At 43.0% G+C, this 26496-nt stretch overlaps 1 protein-coding gene across 1 annotated transcript in view; it reads left to right on the forward strand.

The window, feature by feature from the left end:
- The window catches only part of LOC138959820 (BAI1-associated protein 3-like), a 117741-nt gene that overhangs the window by 32978 nt on the left and 58267 nt on the right, over positions 1 to 26496 (forward strand). The window contains exons 6-11 of the mRNA XM_070331452.1: positions 7776 to 7820; positions 8374 to 8533; positions 9278 to 9481; positions 13787 to 13890; positions 21276 to 21393; positions 25395 to 25519. Of these exons, the coding sequence (XP_070187553.1) occupies positions 7776 to 7820; positions 8374 to 8533; positions 9278 to 9481; positions 13787 to 13890; positions 21276 to 21393; positions 25395 to 25519 (756 nt within the window). The remainder of the gene's footprint in view (positions 1 to 7775; positions 7821 to 8373; positions 8534 to 9277; positions 9482 to 13786; positions 13891 to 21275; positions 21394 to 25394; positions 25520 to 26496) is intronic.

Genomic DNA, 26496 nt, shown 5'->3' on the forward strand with positions numbered 1-26496 from the left:
GGTCAAGGATCTATGACGTCATGGCCAAATATTGCTCAGATGTAAGAAACTTGTCTTTGAGCATAAGAAATGCAGATCTTCACATGCACATTTTTGGGGGACCAAAACACTTCTGTTTGCCCTTCTGGCTATACCTCTAAAAAAAATAATGATTTAAAAACAATTTTTTTAAAAATCTTAACTTGTTGTTTCCTGTGTACGATGTTCGAGTCGAAACAATCAAACCAACAAACAGATAACGAAAACTAAAAAAACAGGCAAATACATTAAGTTAATGTGTATGTGTTGTTGGAATATGTGTTGGTGAGACATATGTATGCGTATAACCATCAATCAAAAGATATAATGGCTAACATTTTCATAAAATATGTTTGTCTGACATCTAAGCATAATAACATCACATACACCGGTACACTTCAATACATATATATGTAGGCCTACTGTTATCTTATAACATCCTGATCGTATTGAATTTTAGAAAACTCGGCATCGTTTCTTTACATAGGTAAACCACACCTAAAGCCTATTTTACCCCCCGATCCATCCACTCACGGAGATGTTGTATGAGTGGTTGGAAGTAGTGGAAAGGCCGTGGTGGTGGTTTCGGTTCTTTGTCTTTGCCTTTGCTGCAAGTAAAGGTTTATATATAGGTTACACACTCCGAGTTCTGATTATCTTGCATATTTTCCCGAGGGTCGATTTTCAGGTATTACCGAGCCTTTGGTACACTTGTTTAATTTTTTGTTTTCCAAGGGTGTATTTCCAGAAAGTTGGACAGAGTCCATTGTTATCCCTTTGTTTAAGAAAGGCGATGTGAATGATCCAAATAATTATCGTGGAATTTCACTGTGTAATGTTAGTAGCAAGGTCTATAGTACTGTGATTAATAACAGGTTGCAAGAATGGATTGAATGTAATAACAGTACGGGTGAATATCAAGCTGGTTTTAAAAAGAATTATTCCACTATTGATCCTATGTTTACACTGTTGGCCTTTGTACAGAAACAATTTTCTTTGAATCGTAAGCTGTATGTTGCCTTTATAGATTTTGAGAAGGCGTTTGATTCCATCAACAGAGCTTTGCTCTGGCCAATTCTGTTAAAAAATGGTGTTAAAAAATGGTATAAAAGGGAAACTCTTTAGGTGTGTGAAGAGTATGTATGATAATGTAAAAATAAAAGTGAGATGTGGAGCAAAGTTTACGGATTATATTAATTGTACATTTGGTGTTAAACAGGGCGATGTATGTAGCCCAGTTTTATTTTCTCTCTTTATAAATGAGTTAGCACTTGAGGTAATTGAGAATGGAAGACATGGTGCCACATTTTTTGATGATTATTTGGAATTGTTTATTTTTTTGCTTGCTGATGATTTATTGTTGTTATCAGAGACTGTTGTGGGTCTACAGACTCAGTTAAATAATTTACGCAGGGCAGTGTCCTCTCTTCATTTAAAGGTAAACATGAGTAAAAGTTACATTATTGTGTTTAGGAAAGGTGGATATTTGAGTGCAAGGGAAAGATGGACATATGGGGTTAATATTTTACCTGTTGTAAACGTGTATAAGTATTTAGGAATATTGTTATCAACTCGACTCAATTTCACTGCTGCCTGTAGCGATCTCTCAAACCGGGCCAAAAATGCTCTGATGTGTATTAATTACAAAGATTATCTGTGCTTAATAATAAGAGTTTGAATGTGTGTTTGAAGTTGCTTGATTCCCAAGGACAACCAATAGTACAGTATGGTGCTGAGATATGGGGATTGGATAAAGCTGCTCTGCAGTGTAAAAAAGTCCATTTATTTGCATTGAAGAAGTTCTTAGGAGTTCGTATGCGAACACCTAATGACCTGGTATATGGCGAGACAAACAGATATCCGACATATTTGAATTCTATTTTAAGATGCGTTAGTTACTGGATGAAATTGTTAAAGATGGAGGCGCACAGACTTCATCGTAAATCATATGATATGTTGTATAAAATGGATGAGAGTGGTAAAAAGAACTGGGCCTCAAGTGTCCGTTGTAAATTGTATGAGTACGGTTTTGGTTTTGTGTGGTTGAATCAGGGCGTTGTTAATGAAAAGAGTTTTTGCGTGTTTTTAGGGAAAGGTTGGTCGATTGCAGATGGCAAGAGTGGGATTATCATATTCAAAATAGTGATAGATTTGCTGTTTATCGGACATTTTGTACTGTACATGACATTAAACCCAAACCTTTTGTTGAATGTGGATAGACATCTAAAGTTTATTATGACTAGGTTTCGATTCGGTATTTCAGAAATAAATGTGCATGCTAACCTATATAAACAGCATGATGCCGATCAGTTGATGTGTCCCCTTTGTAAAGTAAAGCAAGAAGATGAAGTCCATTTTGTTTTGTGTTGTCCATACTTAAACAGATTAAGAGAAAAAATTTTCCCATTTAAGTATTATAAAAACCCAAGCACTTTTAGACTCAGCTTGCTCCTGGCTTCACCTCAAGAAACTGTTGTTAGAAATGTATCCTTGTATTTGTATAAAGTCTTTAAATTAAGAGATGTTGTAACCTCTTAGTTAAATAACGTGTAATGTATGTTTTAATCTGTAGTGTTGTGCGATTATTATGTTGTACCTTTTTTGCACCTGATGAGTTAAATTATTTGCAACGTTAACCATTTGTTCACACTCCTTCATAGGGGGCCTATTGAATACATTATCTGCGTCTCTCTCTCTCTCTCTCTATCTCTCTCTCTCTCTCTCTCTCTCTCTCTCTCTCTCTCTCTCTCTCTCTCTCTCTCTCTCTCTCTCTCTCTCTCTCTCTCTCTCTCTCTCTCTCTCTCACGGTTCTGTGTAGATGGCTGTCTGTGTAAAAATTAGGGAGTATCGTCCCTTGATCCCACTCGCGATACTCGTTGAACATGCCTTTGACCATGCAGTCGCTTCGGCCAGCGAAATATATCGACTCCGCTCTTTAAATCCATGCAGAATGTGCGTATCGTTTGAAGTATTCTTTATTTTCTCAATATTGACGCATGTAGGCCTGTACCTATACGTGATATTGACTTTGACACCACATAATAAAACAAGAGGCGAAGCCTTCAAGGCTCACGTAAGAAATCGACAAACAGTAACACAAACTCAATCACTCCGTCACACATACACACACACAGTAAGCATAGGTGACACGGTGCAAGAGTGCGAGACACTAGATCTAGATCTGTCTGTCTGTAGCCTACTTACGGGGACACGACTGCCAGATGGCCAGATCGACACTGCGCTTTCGACAGCGGTTCCTCGCTCAGACACTGGAAACACGCTGTGCAGATTAACCTGTAGGAAATCTCCTTTGGTATCTTCTTTATCTATTTTTCTGGAGCTACGAAACCGAACAATGTAAAATCGTCTTCTCCGAATCGGCGAACTGCAGCTCGGTGATAACTGTATCTATACCACAATCCTTCACGCGATCTGACCTAACCTTGACCCCTGACCTGGTCTACATACCACACACGACACAAACCAGTCAGCTGTTTTTACCCCCCCCCCCCCCCCAAAAAAAAAAAAAAAAAACAACAACCCCACCTCCCGTTTTCTTTGGATACACACTTTAACTACATGCGTGCCGACAAAATGTTGATCATTGCTTCAATACTTTGAAGCTGTTGCTTGAATAATAACAAGGTAAAATTAGTATTTCGGTGTTCAGTCAAATGTTAAAGTTTCTACCACAGACATACATACATACGCACGCACGCACGCACGCACGCACGCACAGACAGACAAAAGTTAGCATCGCATAGGCTACACTTACGTGAGCCAACAACGTAAAGCGACACGAAACAAGGGAACAGAACCAACACAAACACCTAACAATCAAATCAAAACGTAACATACACACATAAACAACACTAAGACACATCAAACAAGTGAATAGAGACAACACAAAGAAACACCAAACAAGGGGATAGAACCAACACAAAGACACACCAAACAAGTGAATAGAGACAAAACAAAGACACACCAAACAAGTGAATAGAGACAACACAAAGACACACAAAACAAGTGAATAGAGACAACACAAAGACACACCAAACAAGTGAATAAAGACAACACAAAGACACACCAAACAAGTGAATAGAGACAACACAAAGACACACCAAACAAGTGAATACAGACAACACAAAGACACACCAAACAAGTGAATAGAGACAACACAAAGACACACCAAACAAGTGAATAGAGACAACACAAAGACACACCAAACAAGTGAATAAAGACAACACAAAGACACACCAAACAAGTGAATAGAGACAACACAAAGACACACCAAACAAGTGAATAAAGACAACACAAAGACACACCAAACAAGTGAATAGAGACAACACAAAGACACACCAAACAAGTGAATACAGACAACACAAAGACACACCAAACAAGTGAATAGAGACAACACAAAGACACACCAAACAAGTGAATAGAGACAACACAAAGACACACCAAACAAGTGAATAGAGACAACACAAAGACACACCAAACAAGGGAATAGAACCAACACAAAGACACACCAAACAAGTGAATAGAGACAACACAAAGACACACCAAACAAGTGAATAGAGACAACACAAAGACACACCAAACAAGGGAATAGAACCAACACAAAGACACACCAAACAAGGGAATAGAACCAACACAAAGACACACCAAACAAGGGAATAGAACCAACACAAAGACACACCAAACAAGGGAATAGAACCAACACAAACAAACACCAAACAAGGGAATAGAACAAACACAAAGACAAAAACAACACAAAGACACACCAAACAAGGGAATAGAACCAACACAAAGACACCCCAAACAAGGGAATAGAACCAACACAAACAAACACAAAACAAGGGGAATAGAACCAACACAAAGACACACCAAACAAGGGAACAGAACCTACACAAAGACACACTAAACAAGGGGAATAGAACCAACACAAACAAACACCAAACAAGGGAATAGAACCAACACAAAGACACACCAAACAAGGGAATAGAACCAACACAAACAAACACCAAACAAGGGAATAGAACCAACACAAAGACACAAACAACACAAAGACACACCAAACAAGGGAATGGAACCAACACAGACACACCAAACAAGGGAACAGAACCAACACAAACAACACAAAGACACACCAAACAAGTGAAAAAAAGACAATACAAACAAACACAAAACAAGGGAACAGAACCTACACAAACAAACACCAAACAAGGGAATAGAACCAACACAAAGACACAAAGACACACCAAACAAGTGAAAAAAGACAACACAAACACCAAACAAGGGAACAGATCATACACAAACAAACACCAAACAAGGGAACAGAACTGACCAACACAAAGACACAACCAACACAAAGACACACCAAACGAGAACGAGCAGCAAATAGCGACACACCGGGCCGCACTCAGCTCTTTGATTACGACGCACTACTGTCCTTTAGCCACGAGGCCACTCCAACCACACAAGTTTGAGTCCTCTCACTAAAATCAATACTCTTCCATTCATGTCTGTTTGAAACTTGTTTTGTTTTTTTCATAGTTAGCTTTTCTTCCGATCTAGTCTTTGCAAACCCATTACCATAGTCTGGTTGTTCCGTTTCGGGGGACACAGAGCTCGCAGCATTATGCACGGGTCACGGGTGAGAGAGCTTTTTGATGAGAGTCGACACAGTGATAATTTCGAAAGCCACACACGATCTTTATCAGCTCTCGTGGAGTGGATAATACAATAAATTTACTCTGGTGCTTATTTACTGTGACAATTAAAGTGCATTCTAATATGAACATTTACAATAACAGAACGCAGACATACACAATGATATACAGGCTTTGGAAGACACAACAAGGAAGGTTCCCATTCTGACCTTGCTTGTCTTGCTTTTAAGACGAGCCGCTCTGGCGGCCCGTCAATAATAATAATGGACATTTGATATAGCGCATAATCATATATATGCTCAATGCGCTTTACATATCAATTTCTGCTGTGTGAGATGGAATTTTTTACACAATATATCACGCATTCACATCGGCCAGCAAACCTCAAGCCTATTAGGGCGAGCATTCACCTTTCACGGCCTTTATTCCAAGTCACACGGGTATTTGGTGGACATTTTATCTATGCCTATACAATTTTGCCAGGAAAGACCCTTTTGTCAATCGTGGGATCTTTAACGTGCACACCCCAATGTAGTGTACACGAAGGGACCTCGGTTTTTCGTCTCATCCGAAAGACTAGCACTTGAACCCACCACCTAGGTTAGGAAAGGGGGGAGAAAATTGCTAACGCCCTGACCCAGGGTCGAACTCGCAACCTCTCGCTTCCGAGGCAAGTGCGTTTACCACTCGGTCTGTCTGTCTATCTCTCTGTGTCTATCTCTCTCTGTTTCTCTCTCTCTCTCTCTCTCTCTCTCTCTCTCTCTCTCTCCCTCTTTGTCTGTCTGTCTGTTCCTCTCTCTCTCTCTCTCTCTCTCTCTCTCTCTCTCTCTCTCTCTCTCTCTCTCTCTCTCTCTCCCTCTTTGTCTGTCTGTCTGTTCCTCTCTCTCTCCTTCTCTCTCTCTCTCTCCTTCTCTCAGTCTCTCTCCTTCTCTCTGTCTCTCTCTCCCCCTCTCTCTCTTTCTCTCCCTCTCTCCCTCTCTCTCTCGCTCGCTCGCACGCACGCACGCATGCACGAACGTGTGTGTGTGTGTGTGTGTGTTTGAGGGGCTTCTTTTCATTTCCAACGGGACAGGCCACGCTCACAGGGCTTCCCTTCAACCGCCAGGGACACAGCGCCGCTCAGCAGACGACCAGGGGAAACCGTGCAGTGTATGTTTGATATCAACACAGAACCAGCATGGTGGAAAGGGGGGGGGGGGGTGCAGTCACAGACACTTGACACATCGAGGCATCAGGGTCACAACAGTCAACAATATTCCCTTGAGTTATGACAGTCACAAGAAAGATTGTCTCATTGTCTGTGACAAAAAGATTCCCTTTGGTCACAACTGTCACTAGAAAGATTGTCTCATTGTCTGTGACAAAAAGATTCCCTTGGGTCACAACTGTCACTAGAAAGATTGTCTCATTGTCTGTGACAAAAAGATTCCCTTGGGTTACAACAGTCACCAGAAAGATTGTCTTATTGTCTGTGACAAAAAGATTCCCTTGGGTTACAACAGTCACCAGAAAGATTGTCTCATTGTCTGTGACAAAAAGATTCCCTTGGGTTACAACAGTCACCAGAAAGATTGTCTCATTGTCTGTGACAAAAAGATTCCCTTGGGTTACAACAGTCACCAGAAAGATTGTCTCATTGTCTGTGACAAAAAGATTCCCTTGGGTCACAACTGTCACTAGAAAGAGTGTCTCATTGTCTGTGACAAAAAGATTCCTATTTGGGTCACAACTGTCACTGGAAATATTGTGTCATTGTCTGTGACAAAAAGATTCCCTTGGGTCACAATAGTCACAAGAAAGATTGTCTCATTGTCTGTGACAAAAATATTCCCTTGGGTCACAACTGTCACTGGAAAGATTGTGTTATTGTCTGTAACAAAAAGATTCCCTTGGGTCACAATAGTCACAAGAAAGACTATTATATAGCATTGTGACTAGAAGATGCCCTTGGGTTATGATAGTCAAGATTGTGTCGTTGTTGTGTTGTAATGACCTTGACAAGTGTCGTTGTTGTGTTGTAGTGACATTGACAAGTGTCGTTGTTGTGTTGTAATGACCTTGACAAGTGCCATTGTTGTGTTGCAGTGACCTTGACCACGTCAACACAGACTGTCTGCATCTGGATATCTGGTGAGTGTCTGCCCACCACTGTCCCGTGTGTTTACAATCTCTGCTCACTGCAGCCTTTACTTTCTTTTCTTTTTGTTTTATTTTACTAGCTATGTTAAGAAATAACGGTGTTTTAGAGGGACGTTGACAACATGTAGAAGATAGCAGGATGCACGAATTTTTGCTGATAACGTGAGTGATGATGTCAGAGTGACGGAAGAGTGATGCTTATGACGTGTACACGGTAAAGTGACGATGACAGAGCGACGATTTCAAAGTGACAGTGATGACGTTTTGTATGTAGAGCAATGCGATAAGAGTCATGCCCATGAAGTTACGAAGGTATAGTGACGCAGTAAGAGGGACAGTGATGACGTTTTGTATTTAGAGCAGGGTCACGCCCATGACGTCAGTAAGGTATAGTAACGCAGTAACAGGGACAGCGGTGACGTCAGGAGTGCTGAGTGACGCAGTAAACGTGACGGTAATGACGTCAGCTATGAATAGTCATGCAGTAGTGATGAGGGCGATGACGTCAGGGGTGCAATAAGAGTGAGGGCGATGACGTGTGCAGGGACCATGACGACGAGTTCTCGGTGATCGAGGCGGCCAAGAAGCTGAACGAGGTGTCTGGCCTCAAGGGACTCAACCGCTTCTTCAAACAGGTGGCTCAGTCAGCTCGATCCAGCTCCAGTGTTGATGACTTCCTGGGCTGCGTCAACATCCCGCTACAGGTGAGATATCTTTGACGATAAAGATCCCGTCAACATCCCGCTACAGGTGAGATAGTTTTGACGACGTCAACATCCCGCTACAGGTGAGATAGTTTTGACGTTAACATCCCGCTACAGGTGAGATAGTTTTGACGTTAACATCCGGCTACAGGTGAGATAGTTTTGACGACGTCAACATCCCGCTACAGGTGAGATAGTTTTGACGTTAACATCCCGCTACAGGTGAGATAGTTTTGACGTTAACATCCGGCTACAGGTGAGATAGTTTTGACGTTAACATCCCGCTACAGGTGAGATAGTTTTAAAGTCAACATCCCGCTACAGGTGAGATAGTTATGACGTTAACATCCCGCTACAGGTGAGATAGTTATGACGTCAACATCCCGCTACAGGTGAGATAGTTTTGACGTTAACATCCCGCTTCAGGGGAGATAGCTTTGACGATAAACATCCCGCTACAGGGGAGATAGTTTTGGCGATAAACATCTAGAGCTCACAGCAACAGTTTAATGGCTTTAAATTATAAATACACGCATGCAGGAAAAGAAGAACCCGTCGCGTAAAGCGATACTAAACCATTTAGTAAATCTGTCGGCCTGCAACTAAAAGATCAAGACAAGATTTTAGTTGTTGCCGTCATGTGAGAGCAATCTGTTGTTGCCCCCATTTCAGAACATCCCGTCAACGGGTATTGACAAGTGGTACCCGTCATGTGTGATCAGTCTGTCGTTGCCCCCATTTCAGAACATCCCGTCAACGGGTATCGACAAGTGGTACCCGCTGGAGGGCCGCACGGCGCGGAGCAACATCCAGGGTGAGATCCACCTCAAGCTGAGCCTCGCCACCCGGGAAGACCGGGGTATCCCCGAGGACGACAACTGGACCGACGTCAGGCAGCACGAGGATCTCATGGCCATCTTTGTGGAGCACGAGCTGCGCAAATTTAGTGTGAGTATCATGACGTCATCTTTGTGCGTGAATGTCATGACGTCAACCTTGTGTGAGTATCATGACGTCATCTTTGTGGAGCACGAGCTGCGCAAATTTAGTGTGAGTATCATGACGTCATCTTTGTGCGTGAATGTCATGACGTCATCCTTGTGTGAATATCATGACGTCATCTTTGTGGAGCACGAGCTGCCCAATTTAGTGTGAGTATCATGACGTCATCTTTGTGTGAGTGTCATGACCTTATCTTTTTGTGAGTATCATGACGTCATCTTTGTGGAACACAAGCTGCTCAAGTTTCGTGTGAGTGTCATGGCGTCATCTTTGTGTGAGTGTCATGACCTTATCTTTTTGTGAGTGTCATGACGTCATCTTTGTGGTGCACGAGCTGCGCAAGTTTAGTGTGTGTCATGACGTCATCTTTGTGTGAGTTTCATAACGTAATCTTTTGGACCACGTGCTGCATTCGTTTAGTGTGAGTGTCATCCTGATGTCACTCTTGTTTAACACAAAAGTATCTGTCATCGAATTGTAACAAAAAGTCAGAAGTTTAAAGATAATTATATATATCTCTACAGAGCACGAAATGCACAAGTCGAGAGCAAACATAATGATGCCAGTATCGTGTACTTCGAAATTAATGTAAGAACAACATAATCTTTTTTTTTTTATTTTTTTTATTTTTTTATTTTTTTATTTGCCAAGCACATCATCGTGGGGCTTTTAATCCATAACATGCATCCGTCTACAATGTATCTTCATTCATCCTTCAACATGTATAATAAATATGTAAATGGCAAGTATACAAGACATACAACATTAGGACCTAACCGACAGACGGACATGTAACATACCGACAATACTGATAAAAAAGAGAGAGAGAGAAAGAGAGAGAGAGAGAGAGAGAGAGAGAGAGAGAGAGAGAGAGAGAGAGAGAGAGAGAGAGAGAGAGAGAGAGAGAGAGAGGTAACAGGGTGACAGACAGGTAAGAGGATAAGTGAAGCAGACAGACATAAGACATACACACACACTCTTGCCTAAAATCTTATAAAAACCTACAATTTTAAACTGTACAAAAAGTTAAGCTGAAATGGACACTTCGCCTTGGTCAATAACCTAACATATATTCGCATAGGGTAACCACTCTGACAAAAATTCAACATTTCTATTCCTGATAAGATTCAATTTCTTTTCAATGTAATATCTTTGTTTTAATATTTTCAAAAAAACATTCAAAAGCGGAACTGAGCCCTGAAGTTTACATTTATAAATATAATATTTTCCTAAAAGAATAATCAAATCTAAAACATTATCAGTGTTCACATTATCATCATTTCCAAATATTATCAATCCTTTTGAAAAAGTCAAATGTTCACAATGTAAACATTCTTTGTGCAATACATTATTCAATTTAATCCAGAAGGTTTTAACAATCATACATTCCCAAAATAAGTGAAAAATTGTCTCTTCATGATACCCGCAAAATGTGCAGAGCGTTGAATTTTTAATTTTACATAAATATAAATATTTATTACAAGGTAGAATCCGGTGTAGGAGTCGCAGCTGAAACCACCTTAAACTGACATCAACAGTAGTTTGAAAGGGTTTCAAGAAAATTAATTTCCAATTCATATTACGTTCACTGGTGCTATTCCATTTTGAAACCGCAGATGGAATATCGTTAGACTGCACAAACACCTTCTTCACAACATGATTTCCTTTTTTTATCACTGACCACACTCTACTATCCACTGATTCATGCTGACAATTCAATGTCTTAAAATTCAATTTCTTCTGATAGCAGAACAACATAATCTTAGCACGAATTGCATTTGCTATGCGTGATAATAGATCATGTGAGTGATATATACGCACTGCAGAAAATGATTGTAAATGTATGTATCCAAACTTTATGAAACACGAACTGAGTTAGTTACGAGTAGGTGTCAGTTTCAATGTAACTGGATTTGGAGGTATTTAGTTGACTGACTTCCTGAACAAAGCTCAACAGCTGGATATACGCGCTGTATAGATAGTATGCATAAGAATTATTATTATTTAAGTTAATGAGACATCACAGTGCGCTGAGGGAAAGAACGATTAAGCGAAGCGCGTAGCTTGAGATCAACAATTATTTTCAACATTTATTCTCTACATCTCTCAGTGCACTGTGATTGTTTTAATAACGATATTTTCAGTAACCACAAGAGATACGAGCGTTTGAAATGGCACATTTTTCTGCAGGCGTTTGGATAACTGTGTGGACAGTTCCAGTTTGATCTACTTTATTTGTGTCTGCCGGCTTTGCAATGCCTTGCAAGCCACAGATGCTCATTTCGAGGGTATTGACAGTTTAATCGCCGACCATGCATTTTACGATATGATGACCCTCTGGACCGTTTTATCGATTAGCGACTAACTATGAGTTACAGTTATGCTTAATGTACCCGTAAGCATATCTTCTCAATTCGAAAGAATGGGCACAAGCGCATGGATACGCTCTCAGTGATTGTTAGCGCACTCTTGGAGTGCACTTACAGTTTTAGCGCATTGTCATTGGCCGATCAACTGTTATTATTTCAGTCATGTGACACCAGTACTTACTGACAATTAACGTTGTCATCATTTTTACGAGTTTTCATTCATAAACAGGTGCGGAACAAAGAACACTGTACTTTTGCTAATCCAAATGATGATCAAACATTTATTATTATTATACGGCGAAGAGAAATTATAAAGCGCCTTTGTGTTTGACATGGCGTCTTGTCACAATGGAAGGGAAACCATGTGTGATGTGTATACTCGTTAAAAACATATGTGTGTGCCGTTGATTGTTAAACAAATCTATGTGTATTTTACAGGACATGTCTTACAACTTGACGGGAACACTGCCTCATGTGTTGTGTGTATAGTTTATATAGTTTATGTGTGTGTGTCGTTAAATGTTAATCACATCTGTGTGTGTCGTTAATTGTTAAACACATCTGTGAGTTTCGTTAATTGTTAAACACATCTGAGTGTGTGTTTAATTGTAAGACACATCTGTGTGTGTCGTCAATAGTTGAACACATCTGTGTGTTTCGTTAATTGTTAAACACATCTGTGTGTGCCGTTAGTTGTAAAACACATCTGTGTGTGTCGTTAATTGTAAAACACATCTGTGTGTGCCGTTAGTTGTAAAACACATCTGTGTGTGCCGTTGGTTGTAAAACATATCTGTGTGTGCCGTTAGTTGTAAAACACATCTGTGTGTGTCGTTAATTGTAAAACACATCTGTGTGTGCCGTTAGTTGTAAAACACATCTGTGTGTGCCGTTAGTTGTAAAACACATCTGTGTGTGCCGTTAGTTGTAAAACACATATGTGTGTGCCGTTAATTGTTAAACATATTTGTGTGTGTCGTTAATTGTAAAACATATCTGTGTGTGTCGTTAATTGTAAAACACATCTGTGTGTGCCGTTAGTTGTAAAACACATCTGTGTGTGCCGTTAGTTGTAAAACATATCTGTGTGTGCCGTTAGTTGTAAAACACATCTGTGTGTGTCGTTAATTGTAAAACACATCTGTGTGTGCCGTTAGTTGTAAAACACATCTGTGTGTGCCGTTAGTTGTAAAACACATCTGTGTGTGCCGTTAGTTGTAAAACACATCTGTGTGTGTCGTTAATTGTTAAACATATTTGTGTGTGTCGTTAATTGTAAAACATATCTGTGTGTGTCGTTAATTGTAAAACACATCTGTGTGTGCCGTTAGTTGTAAAACACATCTGTGTGTGCCGTTAATTGTTAAACATATCTGTGTGTGCCGTTAGTTGTAAAACACATCTGTGTGTGCCGTTAGTTGTAAAACACATCTGTGTGTGTCGTTAATTGTTAAACATATCTGTGTGTGCCGTTAGTTGTAAAACATATCTGTGTGTGTCGTTAGTGTTGTAAAACATATCTGTGTGTGCCGTTAGTGTTGTAAAACACATCTGTGTGTGTCGTTAATTGTTAAACATATCTGTGTGTGCCGTTAGTTGTAAAACACATCTGTGTGTGCCGTTAGTTGTAAAACACATATGTATGTGTCGTTAATTGTAAAACATATCTGTGTGTGCCGTTAGTTGTAAAACACATCTGTGTGTGTCGTTAATTGTAAAACATATCTGTGTGTGCCGTTAGTTGTAAAACACATCTGTGTGTGTCGTTAATTGTTAATCTGTGTGTGCCGTTAGTTGTAAAACACATCTGTGTGTGCCGTTAGTTGTAAAACACATCTGTGTGTGTCGTTAATTGTTAAGCAAATCTGTGTGTGTCATACAGGACTTGTCGTACAAATGGACGGGGGAGCTACCTCAAGTGGCGCGCACCATCCTTCACCAGCACTCGATACAGGGCGACATCACAGAGGTCCAGCAAGCAGTGTGGTATGTACTGTATTCTTCAACATAACCTCATTGTACACCTCATGGTACACCTCATTATACACATCACTGTTCACCTCATGGTACACCTCATTGTACACCTCACTGTACACCTCATGGTACAACTGACTGTACACCTCACTGTACACCTCGTGGTACACCTCATTGTACGCCTCATTGTACAAATCACTGTACACCTCAATATACACCTCATGGTACACCTCACTGTACATCTCACTGTATACCTCACTGCACACCTCACTGTACATCTCACTGTACACCTCGTTGTACACCTCACTGTACATCTCATTGTACAACTCACTGTATACCTAATGGCACACCTAACTGTACACTTCATTGTACACCTCACTGGACACCTCATGGTACACCTCATTGTACACCTCACTGTACACCTCACTGTACACGTTGTAATCTCATTGTACACCTCACTGTACACCTCACTGCACACCTCACAATACATCTCACTGTACATCTCACTGTACACCTCACTGTACACCTTACTGTACATCTCACTGTATACCTCACAGTACATCTCACTATACACCTCACAGTACATCTCACTATACACCTCACAGTACACCTTACTGTACATCTCACTGTACACCTCACAGTACATCTCACTGTACACCTCACTGTACACCTCACTGTACACCTCACAGTACATCTCACTGTACACGTTGTAATCTCATTGTACACCTCACTGTACACCTCGCTGTACATCTCACTGCACATCTCACTGTACACCGCAATGTACACCTCATTGTACACCTCATTGAACACCTCATTGTACACCTCACAGTACATCTCATTGTGTACCTTACTGTACACCTCACTGTACACCTCATTGTACACCTCATTGTACACCTCACCGTACACTGCATTGTACACCGCATTGTACTCCGCATTGTACACCTCATTGTATACCTACCGGCACGGTTGGCCTAGTGGTAAGGCGTCCGCCTCATGATCGGGAGGTCGTGGGTTCGAACCCGGCCGGGTCATACCTAAGACTTTAAAATTGGCAATACAGTGGCTGCTCCGCCTGGCGTCCGGTATTATGGGGTTAGTGCTAGGACTGGTTGGTCCGGTGTCAGAATAATGTGACTGGGTGAGACATGAAGCCTGTGCTGCGACTTCTGTCTTGTGTGTGGCGCACGTTAAATGTCAAAGCAGCACCGCCCTGATATGGCCCTTCGTGGTCGGCTGGGAGTTAAGCAAACAAACAAACAAACAAAATTGTATACCTCATTGTATACCTCATTGTATACCTCATTGTACACCTAATTGTACACCTCATTGTATACCTCACTGTACACCTCATTGTACACCTTATTATACACCTCATTATGCACCTCATTGTACACCTCACTGTACACCTCATTGTATACCTCACTGTACACCTCACTGTACACCTCATTGTATACCTCATTGTATACCTCATTGTACACCTAATTGACCCATCATCTGTCAGTACCGGTTTCTTTGACTTTCCATTCCGTAGGTTGTCTTTCCTTGCTTTTTCCCGAGTTGAGGGTGGATCCCATGATATAAACATATTTTGATTTTCAATGTAGTGGTGGAGTGGAAGGGTAGTAGTAGTAGACACACGAAGCCCAAGTCCAAGCGTCTTGTTTCAACTTTTTATTCAAGAAAACAATGCAAGGAAACGTAGAGGCCGAAGGCGAAACCCGTAGACAGCAAAGCAAGTGTAGTGTCGTGTTCAGCTGCTAGGAGCGAATGCATGCTTATGCCGGTGTCCGGCTTATACTTATAGCCCCGGCGCGGACTGCACAGAAAGCACCGTCCGCCGAGAATAAAAATCGCCTGAATACGGCCAGAAACACGGAATCTGTGTTTCTTACACTTGCTTTACCCTACGTTATTTAAACAAATACCTAACCAATCATAACAAACAATACATCAAATTAAAGCTACGACCTTTAACTTTCCATTGCAATAGATCACATTTCGTAAAAACTTATATTTATTTAGTATGATGCAAAAACAATGGTCCTAGTGAAGGCACTGAACCAACTTCAGTGCGGAAAATTACAAAACTCTCTAAACTGGAATAATGGACAAACTCATAAATCATACAGATAAAAAGAAGAACCCTAGACAAACATCATGATATGCGTTACTTGGGGGAAAATTATACATTGACTTAGTACGAAGCGGTAAAGTCCGAAAGTAAATGGAATCGGCTAAATTCCTGCGCGAGTACCTGTCTGCATAAATTAGCAATCTTTGCAGAGGAACCAAGCATCACTCATTACAACCAAATCCTTATAAACAAACTAAAATCATATGCAACATAGATACGGGATATGTAATAGTGATACAAAAATGACAAAACAATGATTGAAAAGACAAAGATGAGTTTGTGAGAATCAATTTCTCTCAACGATACATGAAAACCGGTCAAGGTCAGAGTGACGCTTTGGTCAGTTCGAAGCATTATCGTAAATAACACAATAATATGCAGCCATCCAGCCTAATCAGTGACTTCTATGCAAACCTAAATATAATTAGGACCGTATCAAAGATAAAAGGGACTTTGAAAGATAGAAGTTAGGTAGATATATAAAGAAAGGTATTGTATTAGAATTTGCGCCGGCAAGGTGCGCGCGCATCATCGTATCGTCTGCTATGGGATGGGTTATCCCGTTTGTACTGTACACAAGGCTGTTTCGCTATGCGATGATTAGAGTGTTTAGGGTAGCGAAGTGCACTTTGCTACATCAACGCTGCCGTTTTCTTGTGCGTGAAAGTTGTATGATGAAGACAAGTGTTCATACAAGTTGTATGATGAAGACAAGTGTGCATACAAGTTGTATGATGAAGACAAGTGTTCATACAAGTTGTATGATGAAGACAAGTGTTGATACAAGTTGTATGATGAAGACAAGTGTGCATACAAGTTGTATGATGAAGACAAGTGTTCATACAAGTTGTATGATGAAGACAAGTGTTCATTCAAGTTGTATGATGAAGACAAGTATTCATACAAGTTGTATGATGAAGACAAGTATTCATTCAAGTTGTCAGCGAAGACAGTGAGTGACAGCGACAAAAAAAACAACAGAGGGAGAGACAGAGATGGAGACAGAGAGTGGGACAGACAAAACAAAGGAAAAGAAACAAAGGGACAAATTGTTACGTGTGCCATTTCAAAACTGCTAGTTCAGGAAAGGTCCCATTTTCATAGTCGGGTTTCCTTTAGAAGAGCGGAAGAAAGAAATCAAACATGGAAAACGAGAGAGTTATTACCGTGAAACCTGAACATGGCCGTCGCGGTAAGAAAATAATAGTGTTTGGGATTAATGCCAGGCCCACGGGCAGAAAGGCTTACACAGTTGCATAGGAGGAGAAGGTTGTAGGGGGGAAGGCTTACAGACGACGGGGGGAGGGGGAGAAAGGCTTACAGAGTTACTGAGGAAGGGGGAGGCTCAGAGAGGAAATGGGGGGGGGGGGCTCAAAGACGAAGGGAGTGGGGGGCGGGAGAGGCTGGAAGAGGATGAAAGGGAGCTAACAGAGGAGACGGCAGCGGACAGGAGGCGTGAACACTCCGCAGGCGCTTGACACCCTGAGGGGGGTGGGGGGAATCTGGTGAAAAGTTGTAAAAGTATCACCCGCTGCAGAATCAACAGAGACACTCTTGGTCAGGGCACACACACTGAGACGGCTCAGGTGTCAGCCCATCCCAACCCAATGTAGCTCTTGTCTACAGAAATAGCGACCTCAATCTTCGATGAACCTCAATAGAAACTGTGACTGTCTTCACCTAAACAATTAGTTATGCGACAGTCTTTGGGCAGTCTCTGAGTTGAGCAAAAGCAGAAGATTTGACGTTCCCATACCTTCCCAGGCAAGTCTGTCTTAACTGAAAGGGATACTATTAGTCTGCCGTTTTGGTGGAGTGTCTGGCAAATTTGACTAATTTGAAGAATCTGGGGCATCCACTGTTCCTGAATCTAGACACCAAAGCACAATTTGCCCAAAAACGCAGTACAAGTAAGGTCATTAATTAAATCAAAGGGAGTGAATGAGCTTTTAGGCGCTGCTTCTTTCCGGTGCTGGAAACAAAAGTGGTCCAGAGGCGCTGCCTGGCGGTTAGACGGGTAGTACCCTTTATGACTCAACATTCATAGTAACAGTCGCACGTACACAGATGCCATCTTGCATCATGGTAGCGCCCTTTATGGCTCAACAGTCCAAGTAACAGTCAGACGTACACAAACGCCATCTTGCATCATGGGAAGTAACCCGACCCAATCCTCACAGAGAGTGCTCATCCTGTGCCTATTTTACGAAATTAAATTAAGCTTCCAATACATTTACTTTTGCAAAGTGAAGACTGTCCTCCTGCGCGGCAACATTATTTGTAATGCAGAATCTTATGGTGTATATTTGGATGGTATCTGAAGGCATTGTTATCCCTTTAACAAGATGTGCACGGCATGTCAACTGATGTTCCTCTTGTTGTGTAGTTGTTACAATGCTCGTCACGTCACTGCTGTGTGTTTCATTGCTCGTCCCTTCACTGCTGTGTGTTTCATTGCTCGTCCCGTCACTGCTGTGTGTTTCATTACTCGTCACGTCACTGCTGTGTGTTTCAATGCTCGTACCATCACTGGTGTGTGTTTCAATGCTCGTACCATCACTGGTGTGTGTTTCAATGCTTGTACCAACACTGATGTGTGTTTCATTGCTCGTCCCGTCACTGCTGTGTGTTTCATTACTCGTCACGTCACTGCTGTGTGTTTCATTGCTCGTCCCGTCACTGCTGTGTGTTTCATTACTCGTCACGTCACTGCTGTGTGTTTCATTACTCGTCCCGTCACTGCTGTGTGTTTCACTGATTACTCGTCACGTCACTGCTGTGTGTTTAAATGCTCGTACCATCACTGGTGTGTGTTTCAATGCTCGTACCATCACTGGTGTGTGTTTCAATGCTCGTACCAACACTGATGTGTGTTTCAATGCTCGTACCATCACTGGTGTGTGTTTCAATGCTCGTCCCATCACTTGTGTGTGTCATTGCTCGTCCCATCACTGGTGTGTCTTTTAACGCTTGTCTTGTCACTGGTGTGTGTTTCATTGCTCGTCCCGTCACTGGTGTGTGTTTCAATGCTCGTCTCGTCACTGGTGTGTGTTTCATTGCTCGTCACGTCACTGGTGTGTGTTTCATTGCTCGTCACGTCATTGGTGTGTGTTTCAATGCTCGTCTCGTCACTGGTGTGTGTTGCGTTGCTCATCCCGTCACTGCTGTATATTTCAATGCTCGTCACGTCACTGCTGTGTGTTTCATTGCTCGTCCCTTCACTGCTGTGTGTTTCATTGCTCGTCCCGTCACTGCTGTGTGTTTCATTACTCGTCACGTCACTGCTGTGTGTTTCAATGCTCGTACCATCACTGGTGTGTGTTTCAATGCTCGTACCATCACTGGTGTGTGTTTCAATGCTCGTACCAACACTGATGTGTGTTTCAATGCTCGTACCATCACTGGTGTGTGTTTCAATGCTCGTCCCATCACTTGTGTGTGTCATTGTTTGTCCCATCACTGGTGTGTCTTAACGCTTGTCTTGTCATTGGTGTGTGTTTCATTGCTCGTCCCGTCACTGGTGTGTGTTTTATTGCTCGTCACGTCACTGGTGTGTGTTTCATTGCTCGTCCCATCACTGGTGTGTGTTTCAATGCTCGTCCCGTCACTGGTGTGTGTTTCATTGCTCGTCACGTCACTGGTGTGTGTTTCAATGTTCGTCTCGTCACTGGTGTGTGTTTCATTGCTCGTTACGTCACTGGTGTGTGTTTTATTGCTCGTTACATCAATGGTGTGTGTTTCAATGCTCGTCACGTCACTGGTGTGTGTTGCGTTGCTCATCCCGTCACTGCTGTATATTTCAATGCTCATCACATCACTGGTGTGTGTTTCATTGCTCGTCCCTTCACTGCTGTGTGTTTCATTGCTCGTCCCGTCAATGCTGTGTGTTTCATTTCTCGTCACGTCAATGCTGTGTGTTTCAATGCTCGTACCATCACTGGTGTGTGTTTCAATGCTCGTACCATCACTGGTGTGTGTTTCAATGCTCGTACCAACACTGATGTGTGTTTCAATGCTCGTACCATCACTGGTGTGTGTTTTAATGCTTGTACCAACACTGATGTGTGTTTCAATGCTCGTACCATCACTGGTGTGTGTTTCAATGCTCGTCCCATCACTTGTGTGTGTCATTGCTCGTCCCATCACTGGTGTGTCTTTTAACGCTTGTCTTGTCACTGGTGTGTGTTTCATTGCTCGTCCCGTCACTGGTGTGTGTTTTATTGCTCGTCACGTCACTGGTGTGTGTTTCATTGCTCGTCCCATCACTGGTGTGTGTTTCAATGCTCGTCCCGTCACTGGTGTGTGTTTCATTGCTCGTCACGTCACTGGTCTGTGTTTCAATGCTCGTCTCGTCACTGGTGTTTGTTTCATTGCTCGTCTCGTCATTGGTGTGTGTTTCATTGCTCGTCTCGTCACTGCTGTGTGTTTCATTGCTCGTCGCGTCACTGGTGTGTGTTTTATTTCTCGTCCCTTCACTGCTGTGTGTTTCATTGCTCGTCCCGTCAATGCTGTGTGTTTCATTTCTCGTCACGTCACTGCTGTGTGTTTCAATGCTCGTACCATCACTGGTGTGTGTTTCAATGCTCGTACCATCACTGGTGTGTGTTTCAATGCTCGTACCATCACTGGTGTGTGTTTCAATGCTCGTACCAACACTGATGTGTGTTTCAATGCTCGTACCATCACTGGTGTGTGTTTCAATGCTCGTCCCATCACTGGTGTGTGTTTCATTGCTCGTACCAACACTGATGTGTGTTTCAATGCTCGTACCATCACTGGTGTGTGTTTCAATGCTCGTCCCATCACTTGTGTGTGTCATTGCTCGTCCCATCACTGGTGTGTCTTTTAACGCTTGTCTTGTCACTGGTGTGTGTTTCATTGCTCGTCCCGTCACTGGAAGCACTTTGAACACCCCTTGAGCTACGACCTTCTCTTCGTCGCGTCACTGGTGTGAGTTTCAATGCTCGTCTCATCACTGGTGTGTGTTTCATTGCTCGTACCAACACTGGTGTGTGTTTTAATGCTTGTACCATCCTGGGTGTGTGTTTCATTGCTCGTACCATCACTGGTGTGTATTTCATTGGTCGTCCCGTCACTAGTGTGTGTTTCATTGCTCGTACCATGTCACTGGTGTGTGTTTCATTGCTCTTCCCGTCACTGGTGTGTGTTTCAATGCTCTTCCCGTCATTGGTGTGTGTTTAAATGCTCGTCGCGCCATGGGTGTGTGTTTCAATGCTCGTCGCGTCACTGGTGTGTGTTTCAGCCGGTGGATGGCGTACAGCAGGAAGCACTTTGAACACCCCTTGAGCTACGACCTTCTCTTCGACCTGCTGGGTGACCTCAACAGACTGTGGGAACCAGAGTCCTTGTCACGTGAAGAGGTCAGTGTCTTGCTTGCTTGACCACTAGTACACACAGGGAGGCGTCAGTGTCTTGACCACTAGCACACACAGGGAGGGGGGGTCAGCGTTGCCATGACAAAGGGGAGTGCTTGAGGAGGTTGACAGTGTGTTGCTGGGGGAATATTAACAGTGTGTTGCTGGGGGAACATTAACAGTGTGTTGCTGGGGGAACATTAACAGTGTGTTGCTGGGGGAACATTAACAGTGTGTTGCTGGGGGAACATTAACAGTGTGTTGCTGGGGGAACATTAACAGTGTGTTGCTGGTGGAACATTAACAGTGTGTTGCTGGTGGAACATTAACAGTGTGTTGCTGGGGGAATATTAACAGTGTGTTGCTGGGGGAACATTAACAGTGTGTTGCTGGGGGAACATTAACAGTGTGTTGCTGGGGGAACATTAACAGTGTGTTGCTGGGGGAACATTAACAGTGTGTTGCTGGGGGAACATTAACAGTGTCTGTATGGTGTTACCATGGACACATATATTGAGTGATGGTAACAATGATTTCGCGCCAGACCGTTATCATGTTAGCTTGTAATCTGGGCTAGTGGAACTTCCTACTTCATTTGAAAGCTATCCTGGGATACGGTGTGCCATTGTAGTTGTTGGTTTTCTCGCCATGTGAAAGGTTTTAGTTCAACAATGTGGTTCAACCCTAACTAACGGTCTTCCCTTCACACAACACAGGCCTGAAAGTAAAAACATTGCGAGTAGAAACATGTAAGAGTTGATTGGTGCCTGCCAGAGAGGGAGGGGGACACTAGGAATACAAGAGTTGACTGATGCCTGCCACAGAGAGGGGACACTAGGAATGTAAGAGTTGACTGATGCCTGCCACAGAGAGGGGACACTAGAAATGTAAGAGTTGACTGATGCCTGCCACAGAGAGGGGACACTAGGAATGTAATAGTTGACTGATGCCTGCCACAGAGAGGGGACACTAGGAATACAAGAGTTGACTGATGCCTGCCACAGAGAGGGGACACTAGGAATGTAAGAGTTGACTGATGCCTGCCACAGAGAGGGGACACTAGAAATGTAAGAGTAGATTGATGCCTACCAGAGAGGATGGGGGGGACACTAGGAATGTAAGAGTTGATTGATGCTTGCCAGAGAGGGGGGGGGGGGGCACTAGGAATGTAAGAGTTGACTGGTGCCTGCCAGAGAGGGGGGGGGCAGTAGGAGTGTAAGAGTTAACTGGTGCCTGCCAGAGAGGGGGGGGACACTAGGAATGTAAGAGTTGACTGGTGCCTGCCAGAGAGGGGGGGGGTGGAACACTAGGAATGTAAGAGTTGACTGGAGCCTGCCAGAGAGGGGGGGGGGAACACTAGGAATGTAAGAGTTGACTGGTGCCTGCCAGAGAGGGGGGGGGACACTAGGAATGTAAGAGTTGACTGGTGCCTGCCAGAGAGGGGGGGGGGGGGGGGCACTAGGAGTGTAAGAGTTAACTGGTGCCTGCCAGAGAGGGGGGGGGGGACACTAGGAATGTAAGAGTTGACTGGTGCCTGCCAGAGAGGGGGTGGGGACACTAGGAATGTAAGAGTTGACTGGTGCCTGCCAGAGAGGGGGGGGGGCACTAGGAGTGTAAGAGTTAACTGGTGCCTGCCAGAGAGGGGGGGGGGACACTAGAAATGTAAGAGTTGACTGATGCCTGCCACAGAGAGGGGACACTAGGAATGTAAGAGTTGACTGATGCCTGCCACAGAGAGGGGACACTAGAAATGTAAGAGTTGACTGATGCCTGCCACAGAGAGGGGACACTAGGAATGTAAGAGTTGACTGATGCCTGCCACAGAGAGGGGACACTAGGAATGTAAGAGTTGACTGATGCCTGCCAGAGAGGGGGGGGGGGGGGGGGGCACTGGCAATGTAAGAGTTGACTGGTGCCTGCCAGAGAGGGGGGGGGGGACACTAGGAATGTAAGAGTTGACTGGTGCCTGCCAGAGAGGGGGGGGGGGGGAGAGCACTGTGATGACTGGAAATCTATAAATGTTTTCTGCGAGATTGTGCAAAACTACGTGAGATGAATTTTGTTAACTCTGCTTTTTTAGAAAGGTTAGCTAAATAATGTAACCGCGTCTTTCGTGAGTGGCGTTTTGTTTCTGTCAACGTTACGTGATGCTTTCGGGATACGAAGCAGGCTTTAAAGAGAAACAATCTGCACGGAGTCAGGTTTCAGAACAACACGTCACGCCTCCATTATTGATGGGTATTGTCTTTACAGCAGTGTGTGTGTGTGTGTGTGTGTGTGTGTGTGTGTGTGTGTGTGTGTGTGTGTGTGTGTGTGTGTGTGTGTGTGTTTTGATGTCAGGACGTTGTCATCACCAATCCACAGAAAGCAAACACGTTAAAATAAGATAAAGTAACTTACATCTTGTACATGTCACATTTGAGGAATGCAAATATATAATTCACAAGTAAGCACTATGAACGTGATTTGGATAAAGATAGCCCAAAACAATATTTGCAACTCCAGTTAAACTGCAGTACTACACTACCCGTCATAAAAGTACGCAGATACATTTTGCTGTAGATCTTTGTGATGCGGCCAGTTATACTAAAACCAAGTATATTGCCAGAAAGGTAATTCCCTCCCCTCCCGTATGTAATAAAAAGTTTCATTTTTCATAAATTAGAGTGTATGCAGTGTACCGGAGACCTAGGACCCCCAAAACATCATATTTGCAAAAGCAAACTTACAGACACTAGAATCAAAATAAGCAAGAGTGACCCCGTTTTTGATCTTAAATGGAAGAACAAATCATTTTCTACCCATACAAATTTATTTGGTTCAGCTATTGTGCCTAGCAGTGTTGTTTTGCCATTTTGAAGAAGACTGGTGTCAACCTCGTCAGAAACCGTAAAAGGCCTGTTTTGGCGTCAGTTTTTGTGGGCTATGAGGGTAAAAAATATCGTTGTTTTGTAATGGCTCATTGTATTGCTTTGAAATTTTTCCTAGGTCTCCGGACCACTGCATAAACACTAATCCTTGAAAATAAAACTCTTTCTTTCATACGGTAGGGGCATGAACTACCTTTCTGGCAATATACTTTGTTTTAATATAACTGGCCGCATCACAAAGATCTATCAATCAATCAATCAATCAATGACGCTTATATCGCGCATATTCCGTGGGTACAGTTCTAGGCGCTCTGCAGTGATGCCGTGTGAGATGAAATTTTATACGGCCAGTAGATTGCAGCCATGTCGGCGCATACTTACCTTTCACGGCCTTATTCCAAGTCACACGGGTATGGTAGACAATTATTAACTGTGCCTAAGCAATTTTGCCAGGAAAGACCCTTTTGTCAATCGTGGGATCTTTAACGTGCACACCCAATGTAGTATACACGGGGGGTGGTTCGGACACCGAAGAGAGTCTGCACACAAAGTTGACTCTGTGAAATAAATTTCCGCCGAACCTGGGATCGAACTCGCGCTGACAGCGGCCAACTGAATACAAATCCAGCGCGCTACCAACTGAGCTATATCTACAGCTAAATGTATGTGTGTACTGTTTTTATGACGGGTAGTGTAGATGGACGTGTTGACGACTGGTGTCGGCGGTGGTGATGGTTGTGGTTGACAGAGACTGCAAGCTTGGCATGGTAATGGTTGTGGTTGACAGGGACTGCAAGCTTGGCATGGTGATGGTTGTGGTTGACAGAGACTGCAAGCTTGGCATGGTGATGGTTGTGGTTGACAGGGACTGCAAGCTTGGCATGGTGATGGTTGTGGTTGACAGAGACTGCAAGCTTGGCATGGTGATGGTTGTGGTTGACAGAGACTGCAAGCTTGGCATGGTGATGGTTGTGGTTGACAGAAACTGCAAGCTTGGCATGGCAGAGGGCATGCTCAGGTAGGTCACCATGCTAACTCTCAGTGTATCTAAACGAGAGAATGCGGTTGCGAATGTTAATCAGACACTTTTTTTCAACTTTATGGCAAATGAGATGTTTTGTTCTTGTGTGCTAACAGGAGGAGAGTCTGGCGGAGTCGTTCCAAAACTTCATCGAGTTCAGTCTGAGCCTCATCCGCAAAATCCGCGACACCTTCCCCACGTCCAACGCCATCGCCTTCAGCAGACTGGAGGGCATGCTCAGGTAGGTCACCATGGTAACAGTATCCTTGACAACACTCGGCACATAGCGACACCTTCCCTACCTCCAACGCCATTGCATTCAGCAGACTGGTTGATCGTCAAGGCAACAGTAGCCATAGAAACGCTCCGTACATAGCAGCACAATAGCCGCCCTTAAAAAGACTGTGCCATGATTGAACCTGTTTCACAATATTGTAAAGATGGGACTGTGACATGATTCAACCTGTTTCACAATATTGTAAAGAGGGACTGTGACATGATTCAACCTGTTTCACACTATTGTAAAGATGGGACTGTGACATGATTGAACCTGTTTCACACTATTGTAAAGATGGGACTGTGATATTATTGAACCTGTTTCACAATATTGTAAAGATGGGACTGTGATATTATTGAACCTGTTTCACAATATTGTAAAGAGGGACTGTGACATGATTCAACCTGTTTCACACTATTGTAAAGATGGGACTGTGACATGATTGAACCTGTTTCACACTATTGTAAAGATGGGACTGTGATATTATTGAACCTGTTTCACAATATTGTAAAGATGGGATTGCGACATGATTCAACCTGTTTCACACTATTGTAAAGATGGGACTGTGACATGATTGAACCTGTTTCACACTATTGTAAAGATGGGACTGTGATATTATTGAACCTGTTTCACAATATTGTAAAGATGGGATTGCGACATGATTGAACCTGTTTCACAATATCGTAGCCAGGGAAGTTTACCATGATCAAACTTGTTTCACTAGGATGTAGAGATGTCTTGTCGACAAGTTGGAAGCGAAGACGCCTCCATTAGCATACAGTGTCAGCTGGCGCCATCTGGTGGCCGATCGATGACACAGGATAACGCTTGTGCCCGGAATACACCGTCCTAAAATACATCTTATTCACCAGGGAGATGGGGGGGGGGGGGGGGGGTATTGAACATGAAAGGAGTAAAAAAAATTATGTAAGTGCTTGGTG

Source organism: Littorina saxatilis, linkage group LG2 (genome assembly GCF_037325665.1).
Source record: "Littorina saxatilis isolate snail1 linkage group LG2, US_GU_Lsax_2.0, whole genome shotgun sequence".
Taxonomy (NCBI): Eukaryota; Metazoa; Mollusca; class Gastropoda; order Littorinimorpha; family Littorinidae; genus Littorina; species Littorina saxatilis.